Source organism: Lissotriton helveticus, chromosome 2_2 (assembly GCF_964261635.1).
Source record: "Lissotriton helveticus chromosome 2_2, aLisHel1.1, whole genome shotgun sequence".
Lineage (NCBI taxonomy): Eukaryota > Metazoa > Chordata > Amphibia > Caudata > Salamandridae > Lissotriton > Lissotriton helveticus.
This window is the reverse complement of record NC_136060.1, coordinates 483,156,198-483,180,248: the sequence shown is the minus strand read 5'-3', so window position 1 is coordinate 483,180,248 and position 24,051 is coordinate 483,156,198. Positions and strand designations below refer to the sequence as shown.

At 47.1% G+C, this 24,051-nt stretch overlaps 1 protein-coding gene across 1 annotated transcript in view; it reads left to right on the top strand.

Moving 5' to 3' along the window:
* The first annotated feature begins 13,603 nt into the window (after window positions 1-13,603).
* LOC144821899 (uncharacterized) overlaps window positions 13,604-24,051 on the top strand; it is a 164,148-nt gene continuing 153,700 nt past the window's right edge. Inside the window, exon 1 of the mRNA XM_078679047.1 lies at window positions 13,604-13,747. Within this exon, the coding sequence (XP_078535173.1) occupies window positions 13,651-13,747 (97 nt within the window). The 5' untranslated portion in view covers window positions 13,604-13,650. The remainder of the gene's footprint in view (window positions 13,748-24,051) is intronic.

Below are 24,051 nucleotides of genomic sequence, written 5' to 3'. Positions count from 1 at the left end.
TGGCGTATTGTAGTATTGAGGGAGTGAGCTTGTTTATGCCTGCTTTGGTGATTGCCACTCTTATTTTTAGGAAGTTATAGAGCTCTGCGCTATCAAACTTATGTTGCTCTTTGAGTGTGTCGAATGTGGCTTTAGTTCCCTTGTGCTGTAGCTGGCTTACTGTGGTGATGCCGTGTCGGTACCATGTGTGCATGTCTAGCGTGCTGTTCCTGTATTATATTCTAGGGTTGTGCCAAAGGGATTCTAGTTGGGTTTGCCTGATGCTGGTGTCTAGAAGCTTATCTATTCTTAGTAGGGCCAGTCTTGTGTTTCTTAGTATTGGGTTTTGTTTTATTGCAGGGTGCTTCGTTGCCGTGAGCAAGGCTACGGGTTCCATCCCGCCTAACAGTCTCCTTTCTAGGGACAGCCAGGCCGGGGTGTAGTCGATCTTCGGAGTTAGCCAGTATAGGCCTTGTTTTGCTATGGAGGCTGTTTGAAATAGTTGAAAATTTGTTAAGTTAAGACCTCCTAGTGTTTTGGGCAGTCTGAGTTTTTGAAGGCTAATTCTGGGTTTCTTTCCTCTCCATAGGAATGTGTTGATTAGCTTGTCCAACTTTTTGAGAAAGTCTGCTGTGTTGGTTAGTGGTAGCATGTTGAGCATGTAGTTAACCATTGGGTTGACCATCATTTTGATGGTTTCTATCCTCCCCCACCATGTAGTGAATTTGGGTGACCATCCCTCGAGCTTCTCCTTGATTTTGTGTAGGATAGCTTGTTCGTTCTGGTCTAATGTGGTGAGCAGGTCTCTTTCGAAAAGGAGGCCTAGGTATTTGATGGCTTTCCTCTGCCAGGTCAGTCCAGAGGACCCCAGCATTGTCTTGTTAGTGTGGATGTTTAGTGGTTTGCACTCTGATTTCTCTCTGTTCAACTTATATCCTGATACCTGGGCGTATTGATCTATAGTGTCCATTAGAGCTCCAATGGATCTGTCTCGGTCTTCTGTTACAATGAGGACATCGTCAGCGTACGCTGCTAGCTTGAAGGTCTCTCCCTCTATGGGTATCCCTTTTATGTCTGGGTTTGCTCGTATCATGCTGAGTAGGGGTTCTATAGCCAGTAAGAAAAGGGCTGGTGAGAGCGGGCATCCCTGTCTGGTCCCTCGTTTTAGATCTAGCAGCTCTGACGTGCCTCCGTTCACTACTACGCGGGCTTTGGGCTCGTTATATAGGGCCATTACCATCTTCCTATAGTTGTAGCCTAAGCCGAATTTTTGCATGCATTGGTTTAGGTACGGCCACGATACTCTGTCAAAAGCTTTTTCTGCATCAAGGGCGATCATGACCGCCGCATTGTTGCTTTTGGCTGCGTGGTTGATTACGTGGCAGAGTAGTCTTGTGTTGTCGTGGGACATCCTGTTCTTCAGGTATCCCACTTGAGAGCAGTGTATGAGGGAGGGTAGGTATGAGTTAAGTCTGGTTGCTAGGATCTTGGCATATATTTTGCAATCCACATTTATGAGTGAGATTGGCCTGTAATTTTTGGGGTGCTGCGTGTCTTTGCCCTCCTTAGGGATTACGATGATGTTGGCTTCTGCCATCGATTGGGTCATGCGCCCTTTGTGTACACAGCTTGTGAACACTGATGTCATCGTTGGTCTGAGTGTGGTGATAAAGTGTTTGCAGAACTTGGCTGTGAACCCGTCTGGCCCTGGCGCCTTGTTATCTTTTAAGCTTTTGGCTGCTCTTTCTATCTCTTCACTTGTTATTTCTGCGTCAAGCCTCTCTCTTTGAGTTTCCGTCAATTCTGGTGTTGTGATGTGTTCCAGCAGTTCTTTGCCCCCATCTACGCTTAGTGTGTCGTCTTCTTTGTACAGCTGCGAGTAGAAGTCTTTGAAGGTGTCGAGTATCCCTTTGTTCGTCGTCTGTGATTTGTTTGCCTTGTCCTTGAGAGCTGCTATTGTGTGTTGTCTCTGCTTGCCTTTGAGGTAAGATGCCAGAGCCTTCCCTGCTCTGTTGGCAGAGCATAAGTTTATTGGTTTGTATTTGTTGACCCAGGTCCCTGCCCTCTCGCTAAGGATCTTGTTCAGTTCGTATTTTTTCTTTGTTAGGGTCGTGAGGATGTTCCTGTCCTCTAAATTGGCTATATGTCCTGATTCTAGTATCTTGATTTCCCGCTCTAGGTCAGTTATCTTTTTGCCTCTTTCCCTGTTCTGTCTCCCTTTGATACTAATTATCGTACCCCGCACCGTGGCTTTCAGTGCATCCCACAGGATCTCCCTGTCTATGTCTGGGCTGTCATTGTTTGAGAGGTATTCTTTTATGGCTAGCTCTATTTCAGTACTGTTGTTCGTGTTTTTGAGTAGGTCATCGTCAAATCTCCATCTTCGTGTCGGGCGTTCATTGTGTTTGCCTGTCAGCGTTAGGCAGATATGCGAATGGTCTGAGAAGGTCCTTGGACCTATCTCTGAGTGATCAATGAGGTGCGTGTGTGTATCTGACATGAGGATATAGTCAATTCTACTGTAGGAGTTGTGTGGAGTCGAGTAGAAGGTGTATTCTCTCTGGTCTGGGTTTTGTAGTCTCCATGGGTCTCCGAGCCTTAGTTTTGTGCATAGGTTCCGTAGTGTCTTGCCTTTCTGTGTGGTCTGGCTGTGTCTTTGTGGGTGTCTGTCTAAGGCTGGGTCCAGTACCTGATTCATGTCTCCGCCTACTATTAGGAGCTCTCCTAGTGGCAGTGTTCCCAGTTCCTTGCCGGTCTGTTCCCAGAATGCCTTATCTTCGGTGTTGGGGCCGTAGATGTTTGCCACATGTATGGGTTCCTCACCTCTGAGCAGGCTGGTGACTAGTAATCTGCCCTCTGTGTCCTTTTTTGACTTAGCTAGTGTGAGTTTCGACCTTTTGCTAAGTATTGTTATGACCCCGTTTTTTTTGTTCTTTGCAGGTGACCCTATTACCTGACCTATCCAACTGGCCTTTAGGCGGTCTATGTCTCCCTCCTCTAGTCTAGTCTCCTGCAGGACATAGATGTCACTTTTAAGCTTGGCCAGGTGGTCTAGGACCTTCCTTCTCTTTACTGGGTGGTTGAGCCCCTTGACGTTCATTGACACTATCTTGATGTCAGTCGTTAGATTGTGGTCTGAGTTATGTGTCATCTTTCACTCTGTCTAGACTGGCGGTTTGTCTGGTTATCTCTCGATCGTCTGCCTGTCTTAGTACTGTGTTTAGGGTTCCAGTGTGCACTCTCTAGGGATAGGTGATAGATTTGGAAAGATAGGAAAAGAGAAAAGAGTAGTATCAGCCCATGTGTGTTCTCCCCGCACCCCCCTCCCCCTCCCGTGCCCTCCTCTCCTACCCCCCCCCTTACTTGCATAGTGGGTGTGCGACAACAAAGTTCCTTTGCTCCGCATCTTCATGAGGTAGGTTGCTGATTCCTTAGTCCTTCAGCGATCGGCGTTCGCTCGTTCCTGAGTCTCTGATGCTTGTGCAAGTTCTTGGGGTTGGCGTCAAACTTTCTCTTTGTGGGAGTTGTCTGTCACTGTTGACGCCTGCCCTCTTTAGAGTCTCTTTCTATCAGCGTTGAGGTAGCTATGAGATGTCTTCTGTTGTACTAGTGTTGTTGTATTTGGTGCTTCGTCGGATGTTAGGGTGTGAGTCTCGTGGACTCTGAGGTAGATCGGTGATGTATTCCTTCATTGATCATCGAATGTCCGTTCCCACTTTCCAAAGTTCTGTGCACGCTCTTTGGGTTGACGTTCCTTCCTGCTAAGAGGTTGTCTTTTGCTGTTGTCGCCTGGCCCTTTCGAGTTTCTTCGCTCGAGCTATGAGGTAGATGTCGGTTTAGTGTTGTTTGTCTTGGTCTCCTAGGTTTTAGGCTGGGAGTCTTGAGGTGGATCAAAGTTCTTGGTTTTGAGGTAGATTCTTAGGGTCTGTTTCCGTCTATAAAGGTTCAGTCCGATTTTCCTTCATTGCTTGGTGAGGCACTTCTTTTTGGGGCGCTTTGGCCTTGGCCTTTCACTTCCATCTCCTCGGTCGGTGGTCCTCTCATGTAGCGTCTGAGTTCCTCTGGGTCCTCGAAGACAATTGATCTCCAGTTGTCTGTGACTTTAAAACGGGCAGGCCCAGTGAAAGAGTAGTTGAGGTTCCTTTTTCGCAGTGCTTCTCTCATGGCTAGGAAGCCTTTCCTGGCTTCTACCGTGGCTTTCGAGGCCATTTTAAAATGAAATGATCATCCACACCATCGGTCTATTACGATTGCAATAAGTGCCTTTAATGTTTGGCTATCTAGGTACATGGGAAAACATAGGCCAAACTAAAATGAAACAATTACCAAGATCATTGACTTCCATGTATACTGTTTGAATACATATTTCAATATAGATCACTCCGGCCTTTTACGCTCCTTATAGTGTTGTATTTGGAGCCTTTAAATATCATCAAACGTTTTTTTGCTTCCGTTCAGGCAGCTTAAGTATATACCTTTAAAAGGTGGAACTGGTAGATCCTGCCACCTATTCCAACGCGGGATATATAAGCGAATCATGTCACTTGTATCAATCCTGTTTGTCTCCGAGAGGTATTAGACGTGACGCCTCGCTAATTTGGTCAGCCACGCGGTTTTTAATACAGGTAACGGCCGTTCTTCCCCCTTTTTGTTCACACTGACCTTTAACATTTTGATGTATGAGCTTGTAGCACTGCTCAATATCATGTCTTGTTTTATTTTCTTGATATCCGGTAATCTGACTTCTTCTTATTGTAACCGGAGAGTCACAGATCCCATTTTGATTAATCATTCCCGGTTCCGTGAAAGGGAGAAGCCTTTTTCGCGTGCGTTTCTAGGTAAACGAGTTCTCCTTCTTTGCACGCCTATGAAAGTGAAGCCCGTAACACTACTCAAAACTACCTCTCGCCTTTTTTCCTAGATTACCGGCATTTTAACCCCTTTCTATCCAGTACGGAGAGCCTTGAATTGTCAACCCATTTCTGCTCTACTAAATAGAAACAGCTGTTTAATACGCACCTACAGGTAAAACTATTTATCGCTTTTCTGGTTCATACTAGCGAGGATATGTGCATTATTTTGGTATTTAGAAAGGTAGTTTTCAGTTTGTATCATAGTATTGTAGACAGACTTAGGCTATTAAAGCAAGCTAGTTAGCACTCATGCAATATGTGCATAAAAATATACGTGTTTTTTAACAGCAGACGCACAACAAGCAGAGTTTCAACCCGGCTGTAGTACATTTCCCGACCCTTTATATCGGATATGCGCACAACGATGACAATTGGCTTTTTCAGCTATTTCTGATTCAGGTATATGACAACTGAACGTGTTTTAAAGTAGCTTGCATACCTGCCATATATTATAGGGCAACTAATTATACAATATATACTGCAGGATTCTTTCAGAACTTGATGACGCTTTTATACTTCATTGACCTACCGCGTGATACTTTGACCCAGATTTTATCAGCATAAGGAATTATAACATAGACGAGCTATACCTCAGGTATTTAAATTGAAATAGTTGATTTTTACATCATAATTGTTGTAAAGGGAAACTTTATTTATCCCGTTTTTGAACGGAACTTAAAATGCTGAATATCAAAATTATTTTTTACATATAAGCTCAAGAAACAGCATGTATATGTCTGCATATGATAACTTCATCATTCAGTTTCTAATTTATAAAGACCCTTTGAATTTACAGATAAAGAAGACTTTTTTGTAGACCTTGACCGGATTCAAATCAATAACCTCTTTTCCGGTTTTTGAAAATATAATAATGGTAAGCACTGCAATTTTACATCTCTGGTTAGCTAAATAACAACTCTCATAACCACAGCATCTCCTATACATAGGTAAATAAAAGCCTTGTTATTTGCCCTTTAGCTTTCTTGGGGTAGATATTTAGAGTACAATCAAATAGGTAAAAATATATTTCTTGATCAACTTAATAAATATGTAAGCAAATTAGTACTTGGAGACACACCAGCTTTTTCAGTCCCCCTGTTTTCTGTTTAGTACCTATGCACTATTTTCATTCTTTCCTTTGGCCTTTGAGAATCTTCTGCTTTTCTCATTAAGTTTTTGTATGGAAATATGGTAACTGTCTGTTTGAATTGTATCTTGTTCTGTCAATAGTTTACTATGATAATGAATATAGAATGAACGGACTGTTATAATTGTTTCTTGACCTGTTAATAGCTTCTCTATGATAACGAACATAGAATGAACTGATGTTATGCAGTATATCATGTTATTGTATCAAATCACTGGCCTTTATGTTCAAGCATAATGCATTAACTATTGTGCACTGCCAAGCACAGGAATTTCAAACATTGTTTATTTATTTTTTAGCAACAAGATGGTAGTGTCCTGAAGAAGACACTTTCAACGTGTCGAAACGCGTAGACAGAAACCATCTCCCTACTGTACTGTATAACTATATAAACCAATAACGTGCATCCATTGTATATCTACTGAAACAAAAAAAAATTATGGTTTTTTTAATCAATAATTATGTCAATGATTTTGTGACACCTTTTATCAAATTTATTAAATTGTACTTTCTATGCTAACTTAGTGAGTGCTTTATCATGTATTATTTATTCTGTCACTTGAATTTTGACAGTGTTTGTGTGTTGCCTGGGTGTATTACTTTCCACAAATGATTTGCCCTGACCCAGGAACGTTATCCTCATCAGGGGGTACTTGCTGTCTACATATTTACGCTAAAGCAATACATGGATTGTGTTTTTTTGGGCGAGCATGTTGCACATTTTCAGCGATCAGCAACCCACGAACAGTAATCTCTGGTTAACAGACACACGGTGACCTTTTCTTTTTTAAGATACGCACCTGCGAGCAATCATTTAAGTCAATAAACTTAACTTACCTTACCTTCCCTCCTTCAAGTTAGTTCCGACTCCAGACGTCCTGAATCCCGCGCCGTCCTGTTCTTGAATTCGTCGTCACGCAGGAAGCCAGGCAACCTCCCTCCCCTCCACCACAGCACAGCGCTGTGGTTCGGCCGGCTGCCCCAACACCACGCCATTTCTCTGTATGCTGCAACATACAGAGAATAGGGAGAGTGGGAGGGGTTACTCGAGGGCATGGGGGAGCGGCTTGCCGGCTGTTATTAATACAGTTAATACTGATTCTATTACAGGACCGGAGGCTTCAGATTATGCTTCTCAATCTTTACTGCATAAACACAGCAGCCAATGAAAATGTATATTTTCACAAAACATTAACAAAAAACTTCATTACCCATGAACACATATGAGTATAGGCACGCCCCCACAGTCCATAAGAACCCCTTGCGTGCTCCCATCATCCTCTTTCTTTGCTGCTCACAAGCCAGAGTTAAGTGCACCTTCCCTGTCCCTTCACTCTGCTTGTCGGTTTGGGGGTGCTTTGGGAGATTATTTGCGATTGTTTTGAGTTTAAAGCGATTGTATTGAGTTTCTGCGGCTCAGTCCGCTCCCTATTTGAGGACATAGGTGTTCATATCTGGTGTGTGTTGATTTTTACTATAATTGTGTATTACTCGCGAGGGGTCCTCTCACCTCGCGTCGCGCTTGTTGTTGGGCCGTCTTATCACTGGGGCAGCTTCCGCTGGGGAGCACGCGCGTGTCAGCGCGATTACGACGGTCTTTGACCGGCGAGGGGCCGCCGCGTTTACCAGATGGGCCCGTTAACGGCAGCCTGAGGGCGCGCAGGAGCTCCCTGATACGCCCTGCATAGAGGCCGGGTGGCTCACGGCCGACGCGCGCGCCCAAAAACGCTGACCATTTGGGCTTGTTTTCAGTGGATTTTGGTAGCGTTTTGGGCGGCGCGCCTCGGCACGTTACCAAGGCTTACAGGGACGCGCGTTTTGCGCGTTTCACACACCGGCTTGCCTCTCGTGACACCGCCAGTTCTGGTTGTACAAATTACGAGGTCCTGAGTGAGCACACGCTCTATATATTGTGTGGACCTGGGTCTCTGGCCCTGTAGAATACAGCTTTGCTGAGGGGGTTTGGGTATCGTTTTGACTTTATTACATACTTGTGTGCAGTGGGCTGACCCCCCCCACCACCCCCAGTTCTGCCAGGGTTTAACCCCTTGTGTTATCTTTGCTCTATAGCACCATGGAAAATTGGGCTAAGTGCCCTGAGGAGGAGCAGGCAGAAGGGGAGGAAACATCTGAGGGACAGCAGGACGCTGTCCTTGAAGATAATATTGTGGAAGCATTGGATGCCTCGGTCCAGGCTTCAGTAAATAGAGCTATGGAGACAAAAGTCCCCCAGACTGTGCAACAGGCACTCGCAGTGGCCCTGCGCCCCATTAGAAAACAATTGGAAGGCTTTGCTAAGCGCCACGGCTATGATAAGCACAAGAAGCAAAAGCGGCCTAATCCCTCTACCTCTACAGCAGTTTCGGACGACCGCCACCTGTGGCCGCACGCTCAGTCCATGGCTTCCTTGCCGGATCGGTACGCCCTAACTCAGCCACAATCTGGCGGTAAGGCGAAGAGTAAGCGCCAGATAGTAGTGGACACGGATACCACCACCACCAATACTGATACCAATACAGACACTGATACCTCGGAGGAGCAGCCTCCGCCCCCTAAGAAGGCCAAGCCGGCTCCCAAGACGGCTGAGGACAAGACCCCCAGGGCCTTTCATTTTGATCCTTCCGACATAATTCACCCTCGGTCTTCGGACTGGGTCCCGCCAGCGGAGGTCTCCGAGTACATTCACGATCACCTCCGGAAGAGTTTCACAAGGGAAGTGCGCAACCGGCTGCGGTCGGAGTGCCCGCGTCCAGATATACCGGACAATGTCGCCGACACTCCGGAAATTGACGCCAGTATGCTGACCTTTTTGAAGAAATTTTCAAAAGATCCCAAAAGAGGGCTAGACAGGGCCTGGCGGGGCTGTCAGGACAAGATGCTTGATGTTATTGGCCCCCTGGCCAAGATCTTAGAGATGGCCCTGGCGGCCAAGGAAGGGGCGACACCTGTGGACCCAGACATCTTGGCTGAGTGGACTCAACGCGCGATTTGCTTTCTAGGCAACGCAAATTGCGCCGTCTCTTCTGAGAGGCGCAAGTCCTTGCTGCTACGAATGGACGGCAATTTGACGGAACTTGCGGAAGCGGAGCCGGGTCCCCTGGCTGGTGGTTGTCACTTCGGAGACCGTTTCGTTAAGGATGTCACCAAATATGTTGGTACTTTCACCGCATTGGACAAGGCCCAGAGCGGTATCAAGCGCGCACTCACGCAGGGTGTTTTCAACAGGGCCGGGCGAGGCGGGGGTCGCTCGTCAGGCCGAGGGTTCCAGAGAGGCTCCCAGAGAGGTGATTTTGGACGAGGCCGGGGCGAGTGGGACTCCACCCGCGGCGGCACCTTCTATCCGTCTCGAAGAGGCTTCAACAAAGGACGTTTCCAGTCGGGAAACACCAGAGCGAGTTTCAAGGCCCACCAAAGTTCCGGTGAGTGTCACAGATGTGTCTCTTCTTCCATTGGGGGGTCGCACACAGCATTGTCTCCTACACTGGCAGGTGTTAACTCAGGATGCTTGGGTTTTGCAGACCATTCAAGGGTTCCAGCTGGAATTCTATTCTCCTCCTGCGCAAGCGTTACCCCCGCCACCTCTCCATTTTTCCCAACTAGATCACAGTTTCATAGACGCAGAGGTGGCAGACTTGCTGAGGAAGGGCGCGATCGCTCAGTGTCAGCGAAGCCCTCGCGGCTTCTCCAGCAATGTCTTTATAGTTCAAAAGAAAGGAGGTGGCAACAGATTAGTGCTCAACCTCAAAGAATTCAATCAGTATCTGTTATACAACCATTTCAAGATGGAGGGTATTCACATGTTAGGAGACTTGTTACAAGAAGGAGACTGGATGGTACGGTTGGATCTGAAAGATGCGTATCTTTCTATTCCAATTTTTCCTCCGCACCGCAGATTCCTGCAGTTTCTTTGGAACGGCCGTTGGTACGAATACTTGGCTCTTCCTTTCGGTCTCTCCTCGGCTCCCTGGTGTTTCACCAAGGTCATGAAACCAGTGGTAGCCTACCGCAGAGAGAGAGGAGTACGACTGATCATTTATCTCGACGACATCCTGATCATGGCGCAAGACCGGTCGGTCTTGCAGCAACAGCTGACCATGACTACTTCACTGTTGCAACGCCTAGGATTTGTGATAAACCTGAAGAAGTCCGTGGTGATTCCTTCCCAAGTGATAGATTTTCTGGGGTTCACGATCAACTCCCTCACGGCGCAACTGTGTCTTCCACAAGCGAAGTTGAGGGAGTTGAAGAAAGAGATCGCGAAATTGCTGGCCAGTCAGTTGGTCACGCTCAGGACGCTAGCCAGGATTGTAGGGGTCCTAGCGTCATCGATCCAGGCGATATTCCCAGGTCCTTTACACTACAGAGCCCTCCAACGCCTGAAAATCAGGCATCTTCAAAGGGGTCTCTCGTATACGGACTCGGTCCCGCTTACGGAAGAGGTTCGGAACGAGCTCCAATGGTGGCTAGGCCACGTGGATGCCTGGAACGGCAGGGCGATCTTCGGGTCGCGGCCGGACGTAGTAATCGAGTCAGACGCCAGCAGATGGGGCTGGGGCACGCGCTGTGGAGAGGTTTCCACAGGAGGCAGGTGGTCCTCACAGGACCTGGAACTTCACATCAATTGCTTAGAACTTCTGGCGGATTCGTTCGCGGTCCGCACGTTATCCCCGAAGCAGACGTCATGTTGTATCCTCCTGCGTCTGGACAATGTGTCCGCAGTGAGGTATATCAACAAGTTGGGCGGCACGAGGTCGTCTCTTCTGGTCCAGATAGCCAAGGATTTCTGGCATTACTGCCTTCTGAACCAGATATCGGTCATAGCGGAGTACATCCCGGGACAGGCCAATCAAGTGGCGGACTGGCACTCCAGACACTTACAGGATTACAGCGACTGGAAGCTGCTTCCCCAGGTCTTCCTCTGGTTACAGGCGGTTTGGGGTCAGTTTCAGACGGACCTTTTCGCCTCCAGGTTGACATACCAACTTCCCCGGTTTTTCAGTTGGAGACTGGATCCGATGGCAACAGCGACGGATGCATTTCTGCAAGATTGGTCGCAAGGGACCCATTATGCCTTTCCTCCCTTTCTGTTGATCCCCAGAGTGATGACTCAAGTGATAAGGCAAGGGGCGGAAATTGTCATGGTGACTCCGTGGTGGACATCACAGGCGTGGTTTCCCAAATTGTTGCAGTGGAGCTGCGACCGCCCCCGGCTATTACCGGATTTGAAGTGGCTGTTGCAGGGCCCTCGTCAAGAACAGCACCCGTTGCTGTTGGAGGGCAGGTTAACCCTGATGGCATGGAGGCTTTCCGGGAACAGTGGCAGTTGCCAGGAATTTCGGGCCAGACTGCCGACTTTATCAAACAGGCTTGGGCACCTTCCACCAGGAAGCGATATTCCGCTGCCTGGAAGAACTGGGTGGATTGGTGCGTGGGACAACATCTGGATCCCGTGGGGGCAGAGTTATCCCAAATTCTGAACTTTCTATCCGAGAAAGCGGCCGCTGGTCTAGCATATCGTTCTGTCAACAACTTTCGTTCGGCCATCTCGGCGGGTCATGCCCAAGTGAACGGTAGGCCAGTGGGCATGCATCCGGTTGTGTGTAAGCTGTTGAAGGGCATCAGGGTGGCCAACCCTCCCAAACCTAAATATACGGGTTTGTGGGATGTCTCAGTTGTAATTTCTTTGCTCAACAGATGGCCGGTTAATTCTCTCCTGTCCAGGAAGCAATTATCGGCTAAACTAGCCATGTTGCTTTGCTTGTCATCTTGCAGAAGATCTTCGGATGTCAGAGCGCTCGACGTAACAGGTAGAGTGTTTACCCCGGAAGGGGTTTCTTTTCATATTACAGGTCGTACTAAAACATTGTCTCGGCATATATCTTATAATGCTTTTCCTGAAAATGAAAAACTATGTGTGGTCCAATGTTTAAAGACTTACGAGGCATGTACGAAGGCCTTGCGGCCTCAGGGCTGTTCCCAACTGTTGATTGCTATTCAAAAGCCCTTTAAACCGGTGGTGGCTGCCACTATTGCTAGATAGCTTCGATTCATTATGAAGGAAGCAGGTGTTGATACAAACATTTTTGGTGCTCATTCTGTGAGAGGCGCGATGGCGTCAAAGTCTTATGGTTTAGGATCTAGTATCCAGGATATCATGCGTTGTGCAGATTGGTCCTCTGATTCAACGTTTAAAACGTTTTATTATAAGCCGGTGGGAGATATTACTTCAGTGGTATTTAATCAGCGTTAAACTAGCATAATCTGAAGCCTCCGGTCCTGTAATAGAATCTAAAATTTGCTAGCATTCGCGACAAGAATTTTCAATTCTATTAAGGACACGGAGGCGAGGATTATCCCACCCGGCTTAATGTACTGTATGTATTAAGCTAACCCACCCTTTTATGCAAGAATTACGGTGGTGTTGTTTCCTTTATTTCAGGATCTGATAAGAAGTCGGATTGATCGACTCCGGATGTCAGGATGTTACACCTGAAGCTGTTCTTCCACGTTGGAGGATTGTGACTGTTCAAGTTTTGTTGGACTTGTTTCGCCTCAAAGAAAGAGGATGATGGGAGCACGCAAGGGGTTCTTATGGACTGTGGGGGCGTGCCTATACTCATATGTGTTCATGGGTAATGAAGTTTTTTGTTAATGTTTTGTGAAAATATACATTTTCATTGGCTGCTGTGTTTATGCAGTAAAGATTGAGAAGCATAATCCTCGCCTCCGTGTCCTTAATAGAATTGAAAATTCTTGTTGCGAATGCTAGCAAATTTTAGATTGTTTGCACAGCCTCTCAGGCTGCCCAAACAGACCGTATTAACAACAGTGGAGAAAACCACTCCCCCCCTGCCCTCGAGTAACCCCTCCCACTCTCTCAAGCAGGAACTTCTGCTTTCTCGCCCTGCGAGAAGGCAGAAACAAATGGTAGTTCTCTACTATTTGTTTCTGCCTTCTCGTATGGCGAGAAAGCAGTAGGGCAGCGCCCAAACGCCCCCATGGAGGATCCGCCACTGCCTCCCTCCCACCCCACCCCGCCCTTACTAGTGCGGCCCTCTAAATGTGCCCCCTGTGCCCCACCCCAGAGAAAGTTTGTGAGTGTACAGGCACTGCACAGTGTGCACAGGACAGGTGCTTGCTGTGGCTCGGCACATAAGCCGGAGAGGATTTGGCCTAAGGGCTAGGGCGCTCGACCTCGGACCTGGGGATCTGGGTTCGAGTCTCGGTAACGACGCAAAACATCTTGTGACTTGTCACTTACTCTCCCCTTACCTAACTGAATGTGTGTCTTCGTGTAGTGCTATGTAAAAGCGATCAAGTTCGTCAAGTTCGCGCTATATAAAACTCTGCAAAAAAAGAGAAGTTCAATGCCAAGTAATGAGGCCACGCCTCCCCCCTCTCTAGGGTGAGCACGCCTCCAGGAAGGCTAAGTGGGCGGGGAATCTCACCCATGTATCTAGGGGGAGCACGCCTCCAGGATGTATCTAGGGGTGAGCACGCCTCCAGGAGCTAAGTGGGCGGGGAATCTCACGCATATAAATAAATCCGTACCGGCTGTCTCTTCGCTGCATGGAGAGAGAGCCCTGACGCGATACTTGTGATTTCTCCGCTATGGCCAGGCTGCTGCTGGTGGTGCTCTGCTGCTGTGTCTACACTCCCTGCTACACGGATGACAGGCGAGGGGACACCTCCCGAGGGGCGCCACAAGGTACAGGCAAGAGAGAGCTCGGTGGGTTTCACACATGCTGCGAAGTTTCCCCGAGTGTCACCGACCCATTTGAATCAGCCGTTCATGCTTCCGAGGTCGATCACTCGGGTAATCACGATCATCATCCCAGACCACAAAAGCCAGATCCGATCGCGGTTAGGTCTGTGGTCCGCTTAGACTCCGCATTGTTGAATAGAGGTAGCGCTGCGCTGCGCTGCTTAGCAGCGGCTTCTAGTCGCGTTACTGGCCCCAGGGCGAGTCCGAGCCTGTATTAAGACTAAGAGGGGACTTTCCATGGCTGTCTTTTAAAATCGTTCCGGGAATTCGCGAATGGTGGGACGCTATTGATTAAAACAAATGATTAGAGAACTATTAGGCCGACTAAAGCTTGCGTGTGTTGTAAATTGTTTATATAGCGCTTACTAGTGCTGACGAGGTGTTGAAGCGCATCGCGGCGAGTAGCACGCTACTCCGGATTCCAAAGCTATATGTAATCGATAGTAGATTGGTAACGTGGTTCCTTTTCCCTTGTAGGATTACTTGTGGTACATCTGTTAACTTTATTCTCTCCGATTTCACGCATTTACTTCAGTATTTTCAACGAGGCCACATTAATCCAGGTCGATTGGTGAAGGGAGACAATATTGGGAATGGTAAGCGAGCATGCGCAGATAGGAGGAGCGAAGAGTAGAGAAGGATGTTCGGGAGATCATGGTAGTTTGAAAGGTTTGGGATGAGTTGGAGCAGAGGCGCAACTTTCGGGGGTGGGACTACTAAAAATTTCGGGGGGCGGGGGGGAATGGGCTGGGGGCTGACCCTTCTAGCGATAGGCAGAGTGGAGTTGCAAGGGCTTTAGACGAAGGGGTGAAAAACAACAAAGCCTCGTTGACGCGTGCATGGTCTTCTAAAGACCTGTGAAGTACTTGGGTGCGGCTGTGTGTGCCCGGGAAGCTGTCTGAGCTTCCCAAGGAGGGGGGGGGGGGCAATAACTTTTGCAGGGATGTCTGGAAGAGGTGCGGAGAGGTATGAATAGGACACAGATCTGAGACTTTCTCAGGAAGATAGACGTCCTCAGCTTTAGCTGTCTCCTTGTGTACACCAATGAATAAAAGGGTGAGTCAATGAAAGGAAAGATCAGCCTAGGATCACACAAATTGGCTAAGCAGGTAAGCCAGTAGTGATTCCAGGTTTTCGATTTTCACCCCAATTTAGCCACCAACTGGGCATGTTTTCTGACATCAAAGGGTGGCATTTTGTTCTGAAAGGAGATGAATAAGACAGGCTGAATTAATTTTCTTTGTGACAGGCTTACAAGCTCTTCACGAAAGAGACAGACTGAACACTTCGCTGCCATCTTGCAGCATAATGCTGCACCCATGAAGTAGACCGCTTTCCACAATTTCTTTACAGCTGGGCTGACTGAAATTAAAATTAACAGAGGCCCTTCAGAAACCGAGTGTATGTCTGAACTGTCGATCGAACTGCAGAGTGACATATTTCTGCATGCTCACTATGAGAATAAGCAGCACACAACTATTAATCAGCTTTATCTTTGACATACAAGTGTGGAATCGGTGGCAGCACTTTGCAGGTGGTCATTGCAAGTCAGACATTATTTGGAGTTCCCACGTGATTCTGCTAGCAGTCTCCTTGCTATGCCCGAACCCCAAGCACAATGCTGTTTTGCTATAGTACATGCACAAAAAAACTGTGATTTGACATGTAGCGATTTTAATGTGGTAAATGCTTTATTTTGTGAACGTGGTGGACACCTCCCTGCTGTCATCACTGGGCATGCAATGAACCAATCACATCGGAGCCTGTGCCGAAGGCTAATAGGGGCTTAAATCAACACACCACTGAATGCCTTCTTACAAGAAGGCCCATTTCCTGAAAATAAAAAAACTGCCCTGGTGAGCACGTGGCACCCTTCACACTAAGCTGCAGTCACTGCGAGGGTACCTGCTGCAAAGTAAGGTGGGGGCCAGCGCAGGGGCTCGTATATGAGGTCTCCGCTCCACACTGCAGACGTCCAATTGTGTGATCTTCGGCCCAACGGCCTGAGCCCTCCCAGCATCTTTGGGACAGATTACAGCACTCGCTTTGTTTACTCATGTACACAGGTCAAGTTTTGAGTAAGATGTTCAGGTCTGTCAGGAGATTATTTACAATCCTGCCAATAGTGCTGCCAATAGCACCCCTGATTAGTCACATATATATCTTTATTTATTTCTTTATTTCGGCCGAATGGCCATAAAAGACACACGTATATACATACATGGAACAAAAAATCGTGACAATATACATGCATCAATTCATTTAAAACAACAAATTCTAAAATAGAATGCGGAATTAATTTTCACCAATCAATTTAAAACATCATTCATTTAGCAGCAAGGTTCAATCTTTAGAATTAGTCCAACTTAAAGCATCTGTCCCAATTTCTTTCGGGCGATGTACACAGAGTAGAGGAACCTACTAATGCTGAATACGATAGACTGAGCAGTATTAGTTTTTAAGATCCTGTATGCTGTTAAACAGGATCTGGTTCCTAAAAGTACACACATGGGTTTAAGCCATCTTTTCCGAGCTTTCAGATACGCTTTACATATAAACAACATGTGGACCTCATTCTCCTTACACAAATCTGAACACATAGGACATCTCTCACTTATACTATTCAGACAGTCCGGTTTATTCTTTGACCAACGCTCTAGGTTGGAATTCAGCATGAGATTCCCATACCTAAATTTCAAGAAGAGAGTCTTAGCAACAGGGGGCTCTATTTCGTCCAAGAAGGATTCAAAACAAGGTTAATTTTTGAAGGACAAAAAGTTTTGGGTTAGAGTACCAATTCTGCTTTCATGAGCATGCCTATTATTCATAAAGGACCAGTAGGCTCTTTTTACCATGGGTTTAGCAAAGGAAGGTAGGTTCTCTGGGTTTTCCCAGAACGAATGCAAGCCCAGAATTACGAGCCATTTTTTAATATGCCCGAACCACCGAAGGGAATTAAAAGAATCTAAGTTCATTACTTCTCGGAGACCATTCCTGTAGTCTATCAATTCTGGGGTGGACCAAATCCTTATCCAGAACATTAACGGTCTTATAGTAGTTAGATGGTCGGTTCGTTTAAAATTCAAATCGAGCTGAAGGGGAATTAGTGGTGTACTAGTTGGGACCCTTACAATTGTTCTCATAAATTTATTATCCAGGCCTTGAAAACTCTCCCTGGCCCAAGGTCCCCATATCTCAGCCCCATATAGGGCGGCAGATTGAATTTTGAATTTAAAGAGTTCAAGTACAGGTGTTACACTTTTACTTGTACTAGCATTCAATCTACAGATTATTGGTTTGGCATTATGAGCATATGACACCTTACTTTTTTCGATTTGGGCCTTCCATGTTAACTTAGAGTCAAGTACTACCCCCAAATAGGTGAAGTTCTCCACAGTACCTAGAGTTTCCCCGTTCAAGATCAGGTTCCCTCTGTCCGGCCTACTAGGATTCAAAGCCATACATTTGGTTTTATCAACGTTTATTTCTAGCCCTTTGGTCACACAGTAGCTACTAAAAGAGTTTAAGAGTGCCTGGAGGCCCTTCTTGGTTTGGGATATTAAGATGGTATCATCCGCGAAGAGCAACGCAGGCACCCTTTCTCCATTAAGCTGAGGTGAATCATTGCTACAAGCATTAAGGTAATCAGGAACATCGTTGACAAAAATAGAAAACAGGGTGGGGGCCAGGACGCATCCCTGTCGGACACCACGCTTAATCAGGATGTCACGCGTCAGTTCGCCATTCGGACCCCATCTGATGTTTGCATGATTTCTAGCGTGTAGCTCAATTATGTGGACCAAGAGGCTTCCTGGCAGGCCGGCTTTGTTTAAAGATCTCCAGAGCAAGTTGCGAGGAACAAGGTCAAATGCCGCTCTCAGGTCAATGAAAGCTACATACAAATGACCTTTCCTAATGTGAACATACTTCCAATACAGACAACAAAATCTAAAGACCTGGTCTATGGTGCTGATCTTAGACCTAAAGCCTGCCTGAAATTTGGAAAGTATAGCTGACTCCTCCAACCAATCATTTATCCTAAATAGCAAGTGTTTGGCATAGAGTTTTTGCAGAATGTCCATTAAACTAATAGGTCTGTAATTTGAGGGGACGGATCTATTCCCCTTTTTGAAAATTGGGACAACTTCTGCTGCACGCCAACTATCAGGGAATTTGCAACTTACGGACAGAGCATTAAACAGACGATTAATATAGGGGACCCAGACTTCAGATTCATGTTTATAGAGGTCACCCGGTATTTTATCTGGGCCGGGAGCTTTGTTATTTTTTAATTCATTGATTGCCCTATTTGTTTCGTCCAGGGTAAAATCAAGGCATACAGGTAGTGGAAGTGAACATGGGAACTCCTCATCACCACTGTCATATTGTTTATACAGATTGATAAAATGTGTCACCCATGTCATTTCATCAATGAACGTGTCCTTCACAGGTCTTCCTGCATGCCCCCCGTTTGCAACCAACCTCCAGAAGCCAATATTATCATTTTGTTTTGCAGCAATCAACATGTCAGCCCAAATTAACTCTTCCCATGTTTTTTTCGAAACTTTTTGAACATGCTTATACTCATCCCTGGCGAGTCTAACATCATCTTGGGATTTCTTTTTAATAGCATTTAAAAGCTTCCTCTTGGCCATTTTACATGTATGATCATACCAAATTTTCCCATGGCATCCCACTCGTGCATTTTGCTGTTTCTTCCTTGGCATTTTGGACATATAAATTCTTAGTTCATTAAAGAAAACCTTTTGTAGCTCAACAAAGTGATCACAGCTATCAGTTAACAAGGGTTGTCCTACTAAAGGTGCAAAAGTCTTATCAAACAGTGAGTAGACAGCAGCTAAGGTCTTACCTTCAGTTAAAAGGTGCGGCCATTTTAGAGCACGTCTGTTATTATTAATTATATGTGCATGTTCGCATAAATCATCAGTAACTATCTCACTTGACGTAGGGGCGGGGATATCTCTGATCATGTGTACGTCAATATAAAGTTCCAGAGGGTAATGATCACTCTCGGCCCTTGTTGATACTTTAAAATCAATCATAAAGTGCCAAATATTTAGTGAAACAAAAATAAAATCTAGCCTGCTTTTTGATTTCCCAAAGGTTGGTTGTTTGGTTAGGTCTGAAGGAAAGCGACCATTGCACGCTCTAAGACCGTGGTCAACTGTTAGCCTCAGTAGTTGGACCGCCAAGGTGGTACACGGGACATAGTTAGAAGTTTCAAGCTGAGGAATATTATATGCTTGATCTTCATCTTGGAAAACATCAGTAATCCCGAGGATCGGTTCGAAGTTGCAATTCAAGTCACCTACCAATATCACAGGGACTTCGCCCACCACCCTTTTAAAAAAAGAGTCCAGGATTTCCAAAGTGGGCGAGACCTTGGAATGCCCTGTAGGTCTGTTGTAGACATTAACAATGTAGTATTCACCCCCTTTTACAGATGCAATTTTTAAAGCCAAAATATCAGGGGTACCTGTATCTATGGGTTCAACCTTTATAGCTAGGGTAATTTTAAGCCATATGATCAATCCCCCAGATGGCCTTCCCCTATCAGACTGGATGGCCTCAATGCCGAAGGTTTTGTATCCCATCCTATGTGGGATATCCAATGCCCAGGTTTCTTGTAGTAGGCAGAAATCACTGGAATCGACATAATCTGCCCATTCTGGATCTTTCAGATTTTTGCCTACCCCTGCAATATTCCATGACAGAAAGAACAGCTGTGGAATTTGCCCACTACCAGAAGAATCACATTCGGCAGTAGGCGACACTGGTACCAAAGGGGAACTACTCTCTCTCGGTATGGGTCATCTATTTTGATCTCTTCATCAGTAATCAGTGCCCCTGTTAAAGTACTGATTTTTCCACCAGTACAATCCTCAACTGTATCGGTACATACTAAAGTCAAAACTGACTGACTTTCCATATGTCCGAGACTATAATCAGACACTACGGAGAGACTATCAGTAAGCCCTGCAATCTGGGGTAAGGAAGCCGTTGCCACTACATCAACAGTAGGTTGCCTTGCAAGTCAGTCTACCTCCTCAAGGCTACCAAACCTATTCTGGGTAGATAGACCATTCCAGCTCACAAAAGGATCTTGGTAATTGGAGGGATGAATCCTCCATGCGTGGCGCTGTACCAGGGACCAATCGTCTTCCCGTGACTTTTTGGGAGGTGGCGGATAGAAGAAAGGCAAAAGCCTAGGTATGACACGGGAACCTTCACCAGTGGGGCAAGAGCAAATGTAACGTGCTGTATGTGGGTCCTCGAAGGTCACCACTATACAGTCCCCAACCGCGGATTTCTTTGTGGGACCCACCCAGGGGACACGACGCACCATCAGGACTCTGCACTTCCGACCATTGGGGATTGGACGGTTCGCATTAAGCCAGTGCATTGTCTTGTTCTTCAAAGACCAGTGGTTCTCATAATGGCCGCTTTCAATCTGGGAAACGCCCGTCAGAACAACCACATAGTCATTGGCCTCTGGGGGAAGATCGATGTAACCCCCTCTAAAGTTATTCTTAGCAGAAGTGCCCTGAGAGTATTGCTGACGAGATTCACTGGGGGGAGGTTTGACAGGAGGGCCTGTAGTAGGCTTTGGAGTTGGTCGGGGAAAAGGGCGGGTGGGGACCTCGGGTTTAAAAGTAGCAGTAATTTGGTTCACACCCAGGGTTCGCGGCTTGGGAACCGGGCGTTCAGGTGATGGTACAGGGGGAGGAAGATGTAATGCTTGTGGAGTTGGGTCCTCTACCCCGAAGCCCTGGTTTTCTAGACTTCTCAAGCCAAGAGTGGCCAAAGCAATAATGCTTTTCTCCATCTCCAGCAAGCTGTTTTCAATGCATGAGAGTCTGAGAGCAAGTGGGGAAAGAAGTTTCTTGAGTGTTTCCCAAACTATACCTATGAATTCCCCATCCTTCCCTTCCCGACCCTCAACAAGTAAGCCCCCCTCCTGTACTGTGGTGGTGGTAGAAGCAGGATCTGTCCCCTCAGAAACCCCCTCTCGATATGGCTGATCCCTAGGGATAGTCCCTTCTGTTATATTGGGTAGTGGTACACTGGGCAATTTCGGTTTCTGTGCCACCGCAACTCTTGCCTTCTTACGGTAATAAGTATACCGGGAGGATTTTTTCCTTTTGGGTAAATTACCCAGATTTGTGTTAATCCTAGATGAATTAAAAATTACTGGGGCGGGGAAATTAGAGCTGGGATCCTGCTTGCCAGTGAGTGATTTTAGAATTACCGGGGTAGAAAAGTTAAAACTGGCATTCTTCACGGGAGACAACACAGGCAGGATCGAGTCACCTGCATCAACAGCTGGCCCTAGGGCTGGGGAGGGGGGTAGTAAAATCGGAACCTGGTGGACTTCTGCCTGCAAGACTAAAGAACTGAGATTGGCAGGTCGCTCCGGGGTAACAGCAGTAGCTATATGCCCCAGTGAAGATTTTTGGGAAACTGCAATTACCTCCGATAATCTTCTAGCGGCAGCCAACTCAAGAGAGATACGAGTCTGCAGTTTGGAAATTTCCTCGTCAATCGCAAGATTAGTACGAGTGATGAAATCATCCATTGGACCACTAATTGATGTGCCTCCCTTACCGGCCTTGCTACGAGTTAACCTGATGGACATAGTTAAACAAGGGCAAGGGTGAGGACCCGGGTAAAGCCTCCTAGGGAGTACGAGAGATTACAACATCAACCCCACTTAGTCAATAACGGAAAATGGGCGAAAGAGGGTAGGCCAGTCCAGTCCTGAAAAAATCCAAAATGCTCACTCATGTTTACATCTGCACAGTCACATTGGTCCTGACGAAGAGGCTTCACGCCTCGAAACATGTTGACCCACACAGGAGAGAGAGCCCATTAATCTGCTCCATCTCTCCGCTTCACTTTTCTTTTAACAATACCAGCCAGTGTTTAATAAAAAACATTTTTACCACTAGGCCAGGTATTTTTTAATAACTCACTCTTTATATCACTCCTGACCCCACTGACACTCACTCCCAACACATAGCACCCCCATCTAAAGGTGCTCCAGCGTAGTCGCTTGTCGCAGCACTGCCCCGCCCCGCAGCGGGACGGGAAGACCCCGATGATGAAGCATGACACCAAGGGCCCTTTTGGTGTGTGAGGGGTATTTTAACAAAGAAGGTGTATTCCATTGACATCTGGATATACACCCACCCAATGCGAGGTGGACCCTTTTGATTAATAGAATCCCTGATAAGAGGAGGACGTGCCCACCTCGGTGCTCATCGGCACCACCTCTTCACTCCCCTTTTTGATTTTCTTAGTACATCTGCACAGTAACTCGTGAGCCATCCTGCTAGCTATACGGAAATACCACCACCAGCGATACAAATACCCATTACTCAATTTATTGTGTGTGTGACCCGCTGCGTCACCTCACACGTGATGTCTCCTGCTGAACTGAAATGGTGAACAGTGAGTGAACTATAAAGCAAGCAGCTCAGCTCACACGTCTCCATCTTCCACATGCCACAATACCAGGTTCAAGGAAAAGCAGCATTATTACAGCCTTTTAGTTACCTGATTCATAGACCTGCTACTACACGTCATGCTGCTTGCTTCTTCAGCTGACTTACTAGCGCAGCGCTGCGGCTGCGCAGTATGCTGGGGTGGGTGAAAAGTTAGGAGACTAATTCACATTAGTCCGAGTCCGACTCAGGACACTTGACGATTCCACGCCAAGGAGGGACGGGGCGGGTTAATAATGTATTTTGTCTCGTCATTGGTAGAGCTACTCTGATTCATGGGTTGTATGTCAATACAACACAGGCTTTTACCCCGCATGCCATTACAACGCGGGGTTTACAACGAAAGTCGTTACAACGACTTTCGCTGGAGGGCGCTGGATCGTGGAATAGTTTAATTTTCTATTCCAACTCCAGCCCACGTTGACAGTAGGGAAGGTGTTGGATAGAAAATTAAACTCTTCCCTATCCAACAGCGCCCTCCAGCGAACGTTGTAACGATTTTCGTTGTAATGGCAGTGCGGGGTAATCCCCGCGTTGTTATGGCTGTTCTCCGATTTATCTACCTGTTACACTGCAGCAGGGACCCATGCAGTTTCTGGGTGTGTGCGCAGTATGCCTCATGATAAGGTGGGCCCCGTGAAATTTAAAAAACATTATGCTGCCCGTCACAGAACCAAGTCCAGTCCAATCAATCAGTGGTTTATAGAGCATGCTACTCACCCGTGAGGGTCTCAAGGCAATGGGGGAGGGGATCGCTCCGGGTCCGTCGAAGAGCCAGGTCTTGAGGTCTTTCCTGAACGTGTGGAGGGTTGGGGAACGTCTGAAGTTGAACGGGCGCTCGTTCCAGGTTTTGGCTGCGATGTAGGAGAAAGCTCTCCCTCCCGTTCTGCTTCTGTGGATGCGGGGGACCTCTGCCGGGGCGAGGTCGGCAGAGCGGAGGTTCCTCTTGGGTTCGTGGAAACCTACTCTGTTGTTGAGGGATTTGTAGGCGTGGGTGAGGAGTTTGTCTGTGACCCTCTTCTCGATGGGGAGCCAGTGGAGGTTTCGCAGGTGTTGGATCATATGTTCGTGGCACGGTGTCCCTAGGACGAGCCTGGCGGCAGCTTTCTGGATGGTTTGGAGCTTGCGTAGAAGAGTTTTGAAGAGGGCGGTGCCGTAGTAAAGTCTGCTGGTGATGAGTGTGTGGGTGACGGTCTTTCTGCAGTCAGGGGGGATCAATTTGAAGGTCTTGCTGAGGATTTGTAGGCAGTTGAAGCTGGTGGCGGAGACTGCATTGATTTGGCGGTTCATGGAGAGGGAGGAGTCGAGGATTTTGCTGAGGCTCCGAGCGTGGTCTGTCGGGGTGGGTGGGCTCCTGAGGGCGGAGGGCCACCAGGTGTTGTCCCCGGCGGAGGTGCAGAGTCCGAGGATGAGGACCTCGGTCTTCTCGGAGTTGAGCTTTAGGCAGCTATCCTTTATCCAGGCTGCTATGTTTCTCATTCCTTCTTGGAAGCTGAGTCTGGTGATTTCTGAGTTCTTTGTGAGGGAGAGGATGAGTTGGGTGTCATCAGCGTAGGATACGATGCTGAGCCCATGCTGTCTGAAGATGGAGGCGATGGGGGCCATGTATATGTTGAAGAGCTTCAGGATTAATGAAAATCCTTGGGGCACCTCGCAGACTATGTCAGTGGAGTCAGAGAGGAAGGGGAGGGGGAGTCTGACCCTCTGGGTTCTGCCGGAGAG